The following is a 14,414-nucleotide window of genomic DNA, read 5'->3' on the forward strand; positions in this document are numbered from 1 at the left end:
TAGGGCATATCGTCTCTAAGTTCTGTAAGTTCATGGTAGGAGCAGGAATTGCTTGCCTGGGAGACCTCGAAGCACATTAGTTTTGAGTTCTTTCTAAACCTATCAGATTCACGAACCAGCCCGGCTGTCCCCACAAAGCAAATCTGCCTTCTACAGAGGTGAGGTGTCGGCTCCTGCAGCCGGAAAGGGGGACCATAGAAGTGCGCCCTGACTAGCCCCACAAAGAGTTAATGCAAGCAAACCGCTCTTACGAGCTCTGGGCTCTGTGTGCCTAGTGAGCTCACGCGGAAAACCACATTCCAGGAGCAACGGGGCAGGTTTTTCAATCGTCTTCTGCCCTCTGGGACATTTCCCATCCCTCCCAAAGTATAGCCCAGGCAGCGGAAAGTTCCCTCTACAAGGGCAAACCCTGTCTCTTCTTAAAATCACTTTGATTCCTTTCTGAGATACGAGCTGGCTGGCGCATAGAGATCCCAAATGTGTATATGCTAAGTTTTCCCAGAGGTAAGCGATTGGACGGCCCGGTTCCTCCATTCAACACAGTTTACAATCTCCATTCATTTCAACCACAGGAACTTAACTTTTAAGCAGCCAATCCGATCTTGAAACACACTGGCGACTACTGGGTATTTTTTCCCCCCCAAATGTGAAGACTAAAATATTGTCTTTCTGCTGCTACTCAAGGCCACACTCCTGTGAGAATTCACAGGGGGGAATATTTGCAACATCTCTCCGTCAGAAACCAAACCAGCACACCGCCAAGCAGGAATGAAAGAAAGAGCTTTCTTACTGTGTGGCAAAGCCATTTCCACCACGCTGGGTTGAGGAGTACTTCCTGGAGGCTTCCAGGAATTCCTTAAGCAGAGGTTTAGAGAGAGCCGTCCACACCAGCCCCAATCCACACCAGCCTGAACAAACCCTTCCCCGGGCAGATCTGTCTTCACCGGGGCCGCGGAGCTTCCCTCAACCTCTCCGTCTGCTCGCAGGCAACTGGGCAACTGTACATCGTTCCTCACGTTTTAGACTCCAAAGATTTTTTTTTTCAAAAAAATTTCAGACAGAAACATTCAAAAAATTTCATGTGGCAACACTTAATAGCGACGAACATCCCTCTGATCACTCCGCAGACATCCTTTCAAAGTGCCTCCTGATTGGATTAAGACCGCTCTGGCAAGCCTCTTGCAGGACCCAATAGTGACATAAACACAAGCCCAGGAGTTATTTGTATGTAAATATGAGGACTGCCTGGGTGTAGACTTTCAGTAACTTGAAACCAGTGCCGGCCCAAGCGGCTGGGACCCTCGCAAGAGGTTGAGCGAGCCAGCCCAGAGCACTGGGTATAATTGGGAGCCCAGGAGACCGGCTCTCCTCAAATATGAATGAAGAAACGGGCCAAGCCAGGTAGAGGAAAAACAAACACTGGAAGAAAACAAAGAATGGGCCGGAGCAGGAGCGGCTGGGAGCTGCAGGCAAACTTTCAACTTTGTTCTCAGCTGGGAACACGGGAGCCTCTGTTATTTATGGTCCCTGTCAGGTGGACGGAAGGCAGGAAAGAAGGGAGGGCCTGCCCTCTGGGTGGAGATTGGGAAACTGTGGGGCCAGGGAAGCAGCTGTGGCATCGGAGTTCCCGAGGACGCCACAGATCAAACACACAGACACAGAGCAACCGGGGAGTACCCAGAGAGAGAGTGGGAAAGAAGAGGGGCTGCGGGGCAAAGAGGCGGCCTGGGGAAGCAACGACCATTGTATGGAAGTCGGGGCAAGGTTCTTGCAATTCTTGAATATGCTCAGAGCGTCTCTGTTTACTGGTTCTCACTCCTGGCGGGGGCGGGGAGATCACAGGAGAGCAGGGTGACGGGGTGATGATGGTGGCTAGAGAAGTCTAGGCAACCAGGAAGAGAAGACCGGGCCCAGGAGGTGACCCTGACACCTGAAGCCTCTGAAGATGGCTCTCCTCTGAAATGCTGAAATGCAGGACCTCTCTCCTAGGGGAAGCATCCTGTTTACGGGGGCAGTGGGTGAAAAGAGAGCTAGACCTCTGCAGGTTCCACTGGGGTGTGCCTGAGAGGCCATTTCAATTGCACCCCCTAACATACACAAGAATAGCTGGGTGGTTAGTATAGGACGTTAGCAAAGGCCTTTGAAACCTAAGTCAGCTGTGCCAAGCTTCTCTATTTACCTATGTAAGTTTATTTGTATTTATTTTTTGAGCAGTTTTTATGCGTGTACAATGCAATATAATCATACCTACCTACCCATTTCCCTATTCCAATACCTCCCTGTCCCTCTCACAACATTGTATCCTCTTTTTTTTTTTTAAACCCACAGAATCCAATCAACGCTGCCCATAACTACAAGTGTATGCAACCTTCCAGTGGGGCAAGAGCAACCTACATGTGACCACACCCCCAGAGAAAAGTGCCCCTCCCTCCACCAGCTGCTACCTTCTGCCAATAGTTTTTCAGTTAGGGGTGGAGCCTCATGAGCCCTCCCCCATCCACCTAATAAATACAGAGACTTGAATCTGTAGAGGTGAGGGGAGTAAGGAACACTGCTGTCTCAGGATCATGAATGAGTGAAGGAGTATGATTTATCAATGTTAAAAATGATCTGTTCCAATCTGCTCAGCCTGGCTGCAACCAACAGGATACACACCTACTGGAGCAAGAGGGAAGCCATTTACAGGGTTCACACGCTGAAAATGGGAGGGGAGGCCAGGCTTCAGGGAGAGAAATGTCTGAGTGCTAGCCTGGTGTTTTGTTTGTTTGTTTGTTTGTTCATATCTAAAAACTTACAAGCTGGCCAGTTTAGCTTTCAACTCAAGCTTGCTTCCCTCAAGGCCTGGGATATGGATCGCCCTCCCACCTCCCACCCCCTCCACCCCCCCCCCCCCCCCCCCCCCCCCCCCCCCCCCCCCCCCCCCCCCCCCCCCCCCCCCCCCCCCCCCCCCCCCCCCCCCCCCCCCCNCCCCCCCCCCCCCCCCCCCCCCCCCCCCCCCCCCCCCCCCCCCCCCCCCCCGCACACATGCAGCATACAGTACTACTCTTCTACATGGCCCTGCCCACCCATCAGGGAGTTCCTTCAATCTCTGCAGATCCCTAAACTCTGAGACTTTGAATCTTTCCAGGGTATCTGCTCTTCCCCGCGTGACTAATGTCTCCCTCCCTCCCTTTCTACTTAGATCTGAGAAGGGCATTCCTCCCCAGGGTTTCCAGGGCCTATGCCTAGCCTCTCACATGGCCTTGTGGGGTCTCTTGGATGGATTGCATATTGGAGGGGCCCTCTAGATAGTTTTGGAACTGATGACTGATACTGAGCGAAGAGACTGGTTGTATTTTTGCTTTTTCAAATCTGCACGCTACGGTGATTTGACCCTTTCCTGGGATTAAGGTTGATGAAGGGCAAGCATAGTCTGTCGACACAGGTCTTTAGATTTTTTTCCAGGATGGGTTGCTATTAAATCACAAAAAAAAAATCCCAGGGTAGGGTGAGGGTGGGAACTGTGGAAACTGATCAAAGAAGAATCAAAACATCATGACCTTCTGGGCAGTGGTGGCACACATCTTTAATCCCAGCACTCAGGTGACAGAGGCCAGCCTGGTCTACAGAGCTAGCTCCAGGACAGCCAGGACTACACAGAGAAACCCTATCTAGAAAAACAAAAGCAAGCTAATAAACAAAAACGATGACCTGCATGACGGCAAACATGTCCTCACAATTTAGCACAGTACAAGCATTCCTTACGAAATGCAGAACTTACTAATCGAAGTAAAGCTATTTTCTTCTAATGTGGTCTGTAGAGGAGGTGTTCTGGGTGCAGATTCGAGCTCTTGCATTTATGACCAGAAAGCAGTTACCTTGCCATTCCACGGCTCTTGAGTCATGGTTTGAACCTTCACAAAGGATGACTCTACCCAGAACTTTGTTACAATGTCCTGGAAAGTGAATTAAAAGTTTGGACCAAGGGAGCGCTGAACCCTAGGACTTTGAGTCAGTAACAAGTTCTCCCCCTGGGCCCAGCTATCTGTGCCTACAAATGTAGAGTCATCATTTAAATTGCTACTGTCTACACTGGTCAAGGCAAAATCAACGGGCTCAGCACAGGCGTTCCATGGGCATCACACGGAATAAATGATTAAACGGTAACAACAAAACGGATCCTCCCACCTTCCCATGCAAAACACTCTGTAATTATCATCTAGCACAAAGCACTGTTATTCTGAGGTTAGGATGGACTGTGTTAAACGGTGTGACCGATCCTAATCCCCTTTTGATAACACAAAATTGCCTAGCAGCAGCTGCTTAGCAACAGGTTCAAGTATTTCTAAGCTAGCAGAGGTGATAGTCTTAGTTTAATATTTATATACTGTCGTCAATATTTATGTTACAAAAACTAAAGATCTTGACACTGAAGTACTGTTGTAAATATGTATAAAACACCAAGGGCCCTAAAATTCCACTTCCTGAGAAGTACAAAGTGCATGGGTCCACGCTTGATGGATAGCTTGATAGTGGAGGATAGGAGGATTGATAACTGGGTAGTTGCGATATAAAGAGTCATGACTACGTTTTGGCAAGGAGGCCGTTCGTCTCTCCAGTTACCCTCCCAACCCCACCTTCAGTGAACTCTACTGTCCCTGCCTAGGCCCATGTACAGGACCCTTACTTGAATCTGATTGGTCAGAGTTTTGAAAAGCAAGTTCCAGGGAAAGTGATTGTCCAGGATCTCCAGGTTTTAGATTAAAAACAAACAAACAAACAAAAACCTGCAGGTTCTCAGTGAGCCTCTTGGAAATGTTTGTCTGTCCGTAGCCAGTATTATATAAGAAATGGGATTAACACTAAGCCAATATTGTATAAAGAAGCTTGAGGTTTATGTGAAGTGAGGCAGAGGTTGTGGGGAGGGAGTGAAGGAGAGGGGGGGAGCAGAGAAAGGAAGAGAGAAAAAGAGAGAGGCAGAGAAGGAGTGTGTGTATATGTGTGTGGTGGGGGAAGTAAAGACAAGGAAGGGAAGAGAGAGAGAGAGAGACAGGAGAGAGAAAGGGCAGGAGGCAGCAATTGCCATCTCGATAGCCTAGCTGAAGAAGACTTTGACTGACCCAGCCTTGCACACCTGGTCATGTGACTCCTACTGCAGGGCTGCTTTCTGATGCCATCTCCTGAAAGCTGGCAAGCCCACAGGATGATTGAGATCATGCTTTAAGACACCGGGTGTAAAGAGAGGTGGTTTACTCTGTAATAGCTGACCGAAATGGAAACAAGAAACAAAGTCCAGAGGTCACATGCTGCTTGCCCAATGTGTCCCTGGCCAGCTCTTTAGCTCCGTATCTCAGCAGTGTTCACAGGATGAGAAGGGACAAAGATCTCAAGCAAGCGGCGTGACCAGTTCCATCAGGTGGGCTTCCATCACGTACTACTTGCTTTATGCCTTTCTCAACTTTGATTTTCGGGCGCCATTGTTCTTACTATTAATCCGTTTCTGTTGGTAGCCTACCAACAGAACCCAGGGAAAGTTTTCAAGACAATCCAAACCTCAAAAGAACCTTAATCCCTCAAGGAACCACACCACGTAATAAAAATGCCACTGGGGGCATTTCACTGGATTCCCAGCCAGCCCCGCCCCGCCCCACCCCCCACACTGTGTCTGAATGGAAAGTAGAATCCTCACACTACAGAGGGCCACATGTAGAGTTGTAGACTCTGTCTACCTGGAAAACCAGATAGACTAGCTTTGGAAACATGGAGAGAAAGGAAACAAATGTGTTAAAAGATTTCTGGGGCTGTGGCGGCACAAACAGCCGCATCTTTATCTCCCTGGGGCTCCAGTCAGTGGTCCAAGCTCAGCCTAACCTCTTTCCTGTCTTCATGGTACCTCCCGTGACCCTTTCTACACTGTGGAAAGAAACAGTTTTGGGCCTGATGTGGGAATGAATTTTCTTGACCGAGACTTGATCTCTCCTTTCTTCCCCTCCCCTCCTCTCCTCTGTTTTCTTTCCTCTCCTTCCCCTGTCACCCAGTCTTCTCTCTTTGCTTTCCCCCTTCTTCCAGCCCTCTCTTCTTTCTTCCCCAGCCTCTCTCTATGTTACTTTCTTGTAATCTTTTCTGCCTTGAGCTCACCACCACAAAACCCGTCTGTTGCTTTTCTAGGGACTCAGAGTTCTTTTTCTATCTGCTCAGAGCCCTAAGTCCTGGAGAAACTCCCTCAAAATAGCTCAACCAAATGATAGTAAGATATTTTGCTCAGAAGGGCTTACTTCTTGTGGTGGGGAATGCAGAATGTGCTCCCCCCACACACACAAGAGGATGCACTTTGTAACATTAAAAGGTGAAATAGCACAAAACCCCTCGGAGTAAATAATAGCCCCAAGGCTCCAAATGACGTGAGATTGAAAGCAGCCAGAGGAGGAATCAAGAGAGGTGTAATTTCCACAGCCCAGTGATTAGCCAGGAGTTAACTGCTCTACAACAGACACTTAACTTCCCGTCAACCTTAGAGGGCTTCAGTTGACTGAAAAGGCTTTAAAATACCTTTCCTGAGCACAGACAGGAGAGACGATGAGAACTGTGGAAGAGTGAACCTTTCCACCGTTATCAGTCTTCACCTCAGGCCAGGAGCGCACGATTGGATCACGAGAATCAACACCCCTATTTATTGAGCATCTGCTGTGTTCTGGGCTTTGTGTTTGGTGCTTTGTGTATCATCTCATTTAATTCTCTCCGCCTCCTGTCGCTACTTCAGGAGCAGTTTGCAACAATGGAGTAAGAGATCTGAGAGCCCCGAAGAATTGAGAAAGATGGGCTTTCAGAGGCTGGAGACCGGGCTGTGGAGACCTAGTGCTGATGCTGCCAGAGTGCTGTGGAAACTCAAAGTCCACCGAGCAAGAACTGCTGACGTTGGTGATGAGCAAAGCTCTCTGAAGGCAGAGGGTGTCTGCTGGGCTCCCTCTCTGGTTCCCAGCTGCCCAACACAGCGTGGGTGCTCAATAAATGTCTGGAATGATTGGCAGATCAGTTATAACCTCAGAAGAAGAGACTACAGCACCAGAGTCAAGACGGGGGGTGGGAGACTTACTTTTCACCAAAAACGTCTGTACATTGGGAATTTTGAACCATGAGCATTTATCACCTAGTCAAAAAAAAAAATTGAATAAAGTCAACAGAATGAAACAGGACACAGGGAATGCAGGTCAGTCGTATAGGCTGTGTGTTGCATCCACCGCAAACACATACAGGACATGCCCAGGCCAGCCAAGTAGGCTTCAGGGTAGACCGTCATGTGTACCAGTGGACACCCGTCAAACATGGGGAGGAAGCTCCTCCTCCCCGCTGGCTTTTGTAAGAAATGGGACACACAGAGAAAGAATACAGGAAGACAGAGACTCACATCCACATGTCACTTTGAAAGCTGTGCCTTCAATGCGTAGAATGTATAGGAGGAGATTTGAAAGTCTGCACCAGCAACAAACCCCCAGATGACTCTGGTACCTGCGGGCCCAGAACTCAGTTGTGAACCCTTAAGTTTAAGGAACTTTACCATTTTTCTTTTCTTTCTTTTTTTTTTTTTTTCTCTGTAAATTGTACCATTTCAGCCATTTGCCCGGCCTGTGGCTTTGTCCAATTAGGTCTCTTTCCTAGGTGGGGATTCTAGAATCACAGACGCACTAACTTGGGAAACAGCTTTTCCTTAACAGAGAGTGCTTCTTACTGTTTAGGCACCAGGTTTCCACACAGGCAGCAGGCTCTCCTGGCAGGCTGTGATGGTACCGGTCTGTGAACTACAGGGAATATTCAGGTGACAGAGCCAACTATTGTCTCCAGTAGTCAGTCTCCAGGGAAGAGGACCAAGACGCAGATCAGGGTACAAATACCGCCCTGCAGCTGTTTGGAGTTGTCCCCCAATAGCCTGAATATACTTTATATCATGTGTACTGCACACCCCACCGGTTCTTAATAAAAGACTTGTTTTTATTTATGTGTGTATACCACTCTATGCACGTGTAAGGATAGCTTCAGAATCTAAAGGAGGACACTGGATCCCCGGGAGTGGGCAAATCAGGTGGGTGTGAGCCATAGGCTGTGAGTGGTGGGAACTGAATTCAGATCCTGTGGTAGTTTGAAAGAAAATGGCGCCCAAAGGGAGTGGTACTATTGGGAGGTGTGGCTTTGTTGGAGGCAGTACTTCCCTGGAGAGGTGGGCTTTGAGGTCTCATGATTGTTCAGGCCACGCCCAGTGTTTTAGACCACTTCCTGTTGCCTGTGAGTCATGATGTGAGGACTCTCAGCTCCTCCTTTAGCACCATGCTAGAGTCTGCCTGCATGCTGCCTTGCTTCCCACCATGATGATAATGGACTATAGATGTTCATGTGATGCTTCCCTTTATCCTCTGTTCCTTTCATCCTTAATGATCAAGAAAGTAAGAGTAGGAAGGGAGCCTAGCATGGTAGTGCCCACCTTTAACCCCAGCACTCAAAGGCAAAGGTAGGCAGATCTCTGTGAGTCCAACATCAGCCTGGTCTGTAAGAGCTAGTTCCAGATCAACCAAATAGACATAGTAAGATCTTGTTGCAAAAAAAAAAACCACACACACACACAAACAAAAACCAACACACAGACACACACACACACACACACAGCACAGCGCAGCACAGGAAGGGAAGATAGGACCTGGATGCATCCAATTCTTTTGCAGCTATGTGACAGCGAATGAGAAGTTACTTAGACTCCAGATCCATCTTTTCTTTTGTTCTTCAGTTTGAAGCTAGAACCCATGTCCACACAAGCGAGGTTACTGTATTCGGAGATTAGAGAGAGGATATGAGGGGAAGGGAGGTGGGTGGAGTTTGTACTTCCTGCTTCATGTGGTGTCTCTGTGTTCCAGGCCCTTCGGGTTGGCGATGCCATCAAGCACACTGTTTGAGGGCCCTATGGCAAAGCTCAGAGGCACAGCTAGAAGCTGAAGGTGGGGAGCCTGTGTCTCTGCCTCTCGCTGTTTCTCCACCTGTCCCCTCTCCTACAGATGAGCAAAAGGTAGGGACTCTCCTTGCACATATGACCTCCATCATTGGCCATGAAAGCATAAACTAAGCAATGGAATACGGTACCTTTTCACTGTCTATCTTAAAACAGGGGACAATTACCGGCGGAATGAGTAGTGGGCTTAACAGGTGATTTAAGAAGCCCGAGGAACTGCGCCAGCATCAGGGATGCATGGGCCCTGGGAGGGAAACCACCCGTTGCACTTTCCTTCTCCCTAGACCTTGCCTTAAGATTCTGGCTTTGCAGGAGGCCAAAGAGGAAGAATGGGGTCTGGCTGGCCAAGTTCACACCCCTCTGAAACAATAAATTGCCATTACCTCATGGAACAAATGATTCTGTTCGGGTGACCAACTTTCTTTTTTAAAGCGCACAAAAGTCAACCCAATTCTTTGCTTGTAAGATTTCTCTTTCTTGTGGCTGGGATGTGTTTGTTTTTTTTAAAAACCCACACAGCAGTTCACTGCTCCCAAAGCCAGGCAGGCTATGGAGTGTCTAAAGTCAGCACACATGACTCAGCCCTGGAAGCTGTCCAGGTGGAGCCGTGAGAATGTCCCCGTGATCTTGCTGGGGTTAATAAACAAACCCATCCCAGAAGGGAAGAAAGGATTCAGTGTCTCTCCTACAGAGAGGTTGAAAGAGAAAGTTGAGTCAGATACTGTCATTTTCTCATGGCTTCAATGCCGAACCTGGATGTAGTAATTTCCCTTGGTTCCCTCCGTTAGGACTAGATGGCATACAGACAGAAGAGAGTGTAAGGTCACTCCCCCATTCCCACTACATCAAACCTATGCCACTCGTAAAGATGGCCGGACAGTGAACTAGCTGCCAGCTACAAACTCACTTGGCCAAGTCAGGACTGGAAGGCTGGCTGCTGGTTGCTAAGCTTCATGTAGCGGCATCACGCCAACTAGTTCGGCTCGTGCGTGGGTATATCCTCAAGAGTACAAATGCCTTTATGTGTAAAGACATGCATGTATGTAACGCAGGCGACAGGCGTCAATATCATCCCACAGAGGCTGTCCACTTTTTGGTTCCTTTTAAATGAAGGTCTCCCATTGGCTCCAAATTTACTGATTCGGCTAGATCGGCTGGCCAGCAAGCCCTAAGGATCTACCTTGTCCCTGACTACACAGTGTGATTTCCAGAATAACACCATGATGTCCAGTTGTTGTTTTTTTTTAATATGACTTGTGGGCATCAAACGCAGGTCCTCTTTAAGTGGTCCTGTCCTGTTTGTGTATTCTTTCTTAGCCATTCCTTCTGCATCAAACCTGCTCCAGCCCTCTTTCCTCTCAGTTCTTCATTATCTAGATGCATAAGGACCGTGTGGAAAGCATTGGAACTCTTCACCTAGGAAGGAAGTTCCAGGCGTACTGCCCACAAAGTACCCACTGTGTGACTAATTGTGATCTCTTCTTGTCCCTAAATTGTCACCACTACACCAGGTGAAAAGCACTCATCTGTGGATTTGTTTCTAGCATATTCCCTGAAAGTGTATACATAGAAGGCCACACCACGTGGGACCTCTTCTCATTCTAACCTAAGCCCGGCCCAGGGAAATCGGAGTGCTCTCTCTATTAGCGGCATCACTGTCTGGGGTCTCTCACTCGCTCTCAGACACTCACCCCTCCTCTGCCCTCCCGTCCTGGCCCATTTATTCACTCTGTTCCTTATGTTCACCATCCAAGGTCTCTGCAGTAAGGATGCTAACAGCGGGAGTGGGTAAGGGTGGGCGGCATGGGCCCTGCTATTGCACATGTCTTTAGGTCAGGATGCTCAGGTGGTCAGCATTAACAGAAGAAAAATGGAGGAGGGAAAGAGTCTCCAAAGTTGTTGCAGCTTTAGTTGGGTCAACAATGGACTGTCTGGCGTGTGCACACACGTGCAGCTTCGGGCTATCTATGAGCCAGTGCATGGGTGGTTGGAGCACCGCATCTAACTCATCTGACAGGGAGGACCACCCTGTGTGCCTCTCCCCTGCTACACAACAGCTCTGTGCTCCATTTTCCCTCTGGCTCCTCAAAATCGTGGGTGCATGCGGTCGCTGTGGAGAGAGCTTCCCGTTACATGGGCTCTTCTGATTTGTGTTTCCAGAGGAAGTTTCTCCAAGGACTTCTACTGGAACCCACTCCGTCTAGATTCTTCCCTCCATTGCTGACCACACCCTAGCATCCTTCTTCTTCTTCTAAGTCAGTATGTGTAGAGTTTTCGAGAATCGACTTTCTTTCTGTGCCCTGTCCTGAGGACCTCATCTAGTCTGGCACAGCCACGCTGCTGCCACTTCTGTCTGCCAGACTCTCAGCACAGTTGTAAGTAATTTGGGGGCTCGGAATATCTGTGCCCTCTCTTCCCCTTCTACCTCCCCTACAACCTCTGCTCATCCAAATGTAATCCATTCTTTGACATGCTTTTCAAGGACCTTCAGAGGCTGTTAGTAATTTCTTGAATTTCCTTACCAATCCCATGATCTCCTCTTGTATGATGCCTCACTGAGCAAGGAGCCTCAGTCTGAGAGACCTCAATTCAAATGCCAGCTTTCTGAATGGTGCAAAGCTGTGGAAATACCATACACCTTCTGAGTGGGATGCTAAGGATAAATTAGAAGTCATAACACTTTCCGCGCAGGCTCTAATTGTGACTAAATATAACTTGGGGGAATAATAGTAATAAGAATTATACCCTGAGGTTACTTTGAGAGAATTAAACATGACAACGCAAATAACTGGTACTCAAAGAGATTTTACTACGTGCAGATTTGAGCCTAAACCTCGCACTGAAAACCTGAATGACCCATGTACTCAGGGGTTTCCAGCTATATGACCACACCAAAGCCACATTATAGCTTGAGTATGAAGGCTTTGGATATCAGCCAGACTTGCGTGTGCTTTTAATCAAAAATGTTCCTTGCCTGGAACCTGGGAAGGGGCTGTGACAAATTTATGTGAGGTGAAGGCAGGAGATGCCTCTAATCCCAAACACGGGCAGCTGTGGTAGGGACTTCAGATGGCAACGGTGGCTGGCACAGGTTTACTCCTGTAGAGCAGGCTGTCCAGTTGGAAAGAAATAAACAAAATGAATCACACGTTAGAAAATTACAGGCTGTGGGTGAAATCTAGCCTCCTGCCTATTTCTATAAATACTTTCAGCCACGCCTGGGTGAGCGGGCTAAGTTTCTGGCTGCTTGTGTGAGGGAAGTAAATAGGATGGGGCCCAGACAGCTGATCTCTGAAAATCTTCATCACCAACCATTTACAGAATGACTCTACTGTGCCCCCAGAAACAAATGACTTATAATAACCCAGCTATAAGAACCATGAAGGGTTCAGAGAAGAAAAAGAAAACAACGCAATGGAGGGCAAGTAGGGAGAGGCCTCTGTAGACCATGGTTAGAGACTGAATCTAAGCACAGGGAACGCTGGGATGTCTGTGTTGTCTGTTTGTACCTGCATTACCTTTTGGGCTATGCTTGTATTATGAGGAAGCGGCAGCTACTTTTACCGTGACATACGACACTCTACAGGTGGGTTCACACCAGCCCGCTGCCACACAATAAAGCCACCCAGGGGAAGAACCAGATCATTAACTTCTCCACTCTGCCATCCACGCCCACCCCTGCCCCTCACCATATCTCAGCCCATTTTCCCTTGTCATAGAGACCGTTTGCTTTAAAATAGCCTCTTCCCTTGCTGTTTTCTTTTTCTGTTGTTGTTTTGGCTTTTATTTTGAGACAGGGCTTTGCTATGTAGCCCAGGCTGGCCAGGAACTCAGGGTCCCTCCTGCCTCTGTCTTCTGAGTATATATACAGGTATATAAATGTGTGTTGCCATGTTCAGCATTTTCTTGCCTTTTCATCATCATCATCATCATCATCATCATCATCATCATCATCATCATCATCATCATCATCTCACTCTAATTCTGCAATACTAGCATATTGTCACCTATTACTTTTGGTTTTGTCTTGTTTTGTTTATGGCTTCTGTTGCCCTTGTTTAACCTACAACTCCACAGTTGTAGCCATAGGTCTATACTCTACCATGGTATACACCTACGGAGACACCTTTACAGAAAACTCCTTTGCAATAGCTTCAAGCTGGAAAGAATCCACGTTGCCATCAACGGGAGGGCAGAAAACTTAATTGTGGAGATTCTAAGTACTGTGTGGAGTATTGCACAAGCATGCTAGTGACCAAATTATAATGATCCAACAGCAGGAACGAAGGCAAAGCTCACTATAAGCACAGGAGCATGGGGAGGGAGTGGAATAAATGATACACCTTTGGGGAGATGGGGGAATGGAATAAGTGAGGCACCTGCAGAGTTGTAAGGACTTCTCTAGAAGCTGGGCAGACAGCTGAGTCTCAGGAGTAAGAATGCAAATTGACGGCTGCGCAGGAGACCCTTGCTGGATCCCTCCAGAGAGATGCCACTGGGACCGTGGCCATAGAGGGGAGAAGACAGAAGTGACAGGCACCATGGATGCAGAAGTAGGGCAGGTGTGAGTTCCTGGTGGATTGGATAGGTCTCTACTTCCTGTTCTTGACCATGTACCTTGGCCTGAATGGTCCTTAAACTGAGACAGTCTCAAGGAGGGCTGTTTCTATTGTCTTGAGATTTTTTTAAAAAATATTATTGCTTTGTGATATCATAACCTTTCCCACAGGCGCATGTGGGCAGTGTGTATGTGTGTGCTGTGTGTGAATGTGTGTGTCTATGTAGACCAGACTGGCCTCAAACTTGAATTCACAAAGATTCACCTGCCTCTGCCTCCTAAGTACTGGAATTAGCTTTATTGTATCTAAATCTCATTTCTTGTTGGTAACTAATTCTACCACATGCGAACTTAATTTTTATTTTTTTCTTTCAGTATTTTCTGTCTGCATTCAATTCCAGCAGAGATTTCATAGCTCACTCAAAAAAAATGTTGTTTTTCAAGACAGGGTTTCTCTGTGTAACCTTGGCTGTCCTGGAACTCTCTTTATAGACCAGGCTGGCCTCGACCTGCCTCTGCCTGCTGAGGGCTGGAATTACAGGCGTGCACCTCCACCGCCCAGCTAGCTCACTCAAAATGTAAGTGACTTCAGGTTAGATCATCCTTTCTCACAAGGCTGTGGCCTGCCTGACCTGGATCAGCTCCTCTGCACACTGCTGTCTGGTTTGTTTTCCATGGCTTGACCCTATTTCCCATCGTGTGACATCTATTGTTCTTTAAAGGCCATTAGACTCCAGCCCACTAGGATTCTGCAAGCTAAAATAACATGTGCACTTTGGTTCCCAATTTATAAAAATACACACATTATAGGAATTTACAGTTCAAGTCCAAGCTGAGCCAGAATTACTATGGGGCTCCACCCCTCCCCCACATCACCCCCACGAC

General features: G+C 47.9%; 1 protein-coding gene across 14 annotated transcripts in view; it reads right to left on the reverse strand.

The window, feature by feature from the left end:
* The window catches only part of Ank3 (ankyrin 3), a 526,650-nt gene that overhangs the window by 87,807 nt on the left and 424,429 nt on the right, over window positions 1–14,414 (reverse strand). For 5 of the 14 annotated variants that reach the window (XM_050142438.1, XM_050142447.1, XM_050142421.1 and 2 more), the window contains one exon: window positions 7,073–7,126. The exons of 6 other annotated variants lie outside the window; for them this stretch is intronic. In XM_050142438.1, coding sequence (XP_049998395.1) covers window positions 7,073–7,126 — 54 coding nt within the window. Of the gene's footprint in view, window positions 1–790; window positions 1,488–7,072; window positions 7,127–14,414 lie in introns of those variants that run through there. 3 more of the 14 variants (XM_050142476.1, XM_050142470.1, XM_050142486.1) reach the window with 2 other exon arrangements.

The sequence above is a fragment of the Alexandromys fortis genome, unplaced genomic scaffold (genome assembly GCF_014885135.2).
Source record: "Alexandromys fortis isolate MF-2015 unplaced genomic scaffold, M_Fortis_MF-2015_v1.1 scaffold_9, whole genome shotgun sequence".
In the NCBI taxonomy this organism is placed as follows: Eukaryota; Metazoa; Chordata; class Mammalia; order Rodentia; family Cricetidae; genus Alexandromys; species Alexandromys fortis.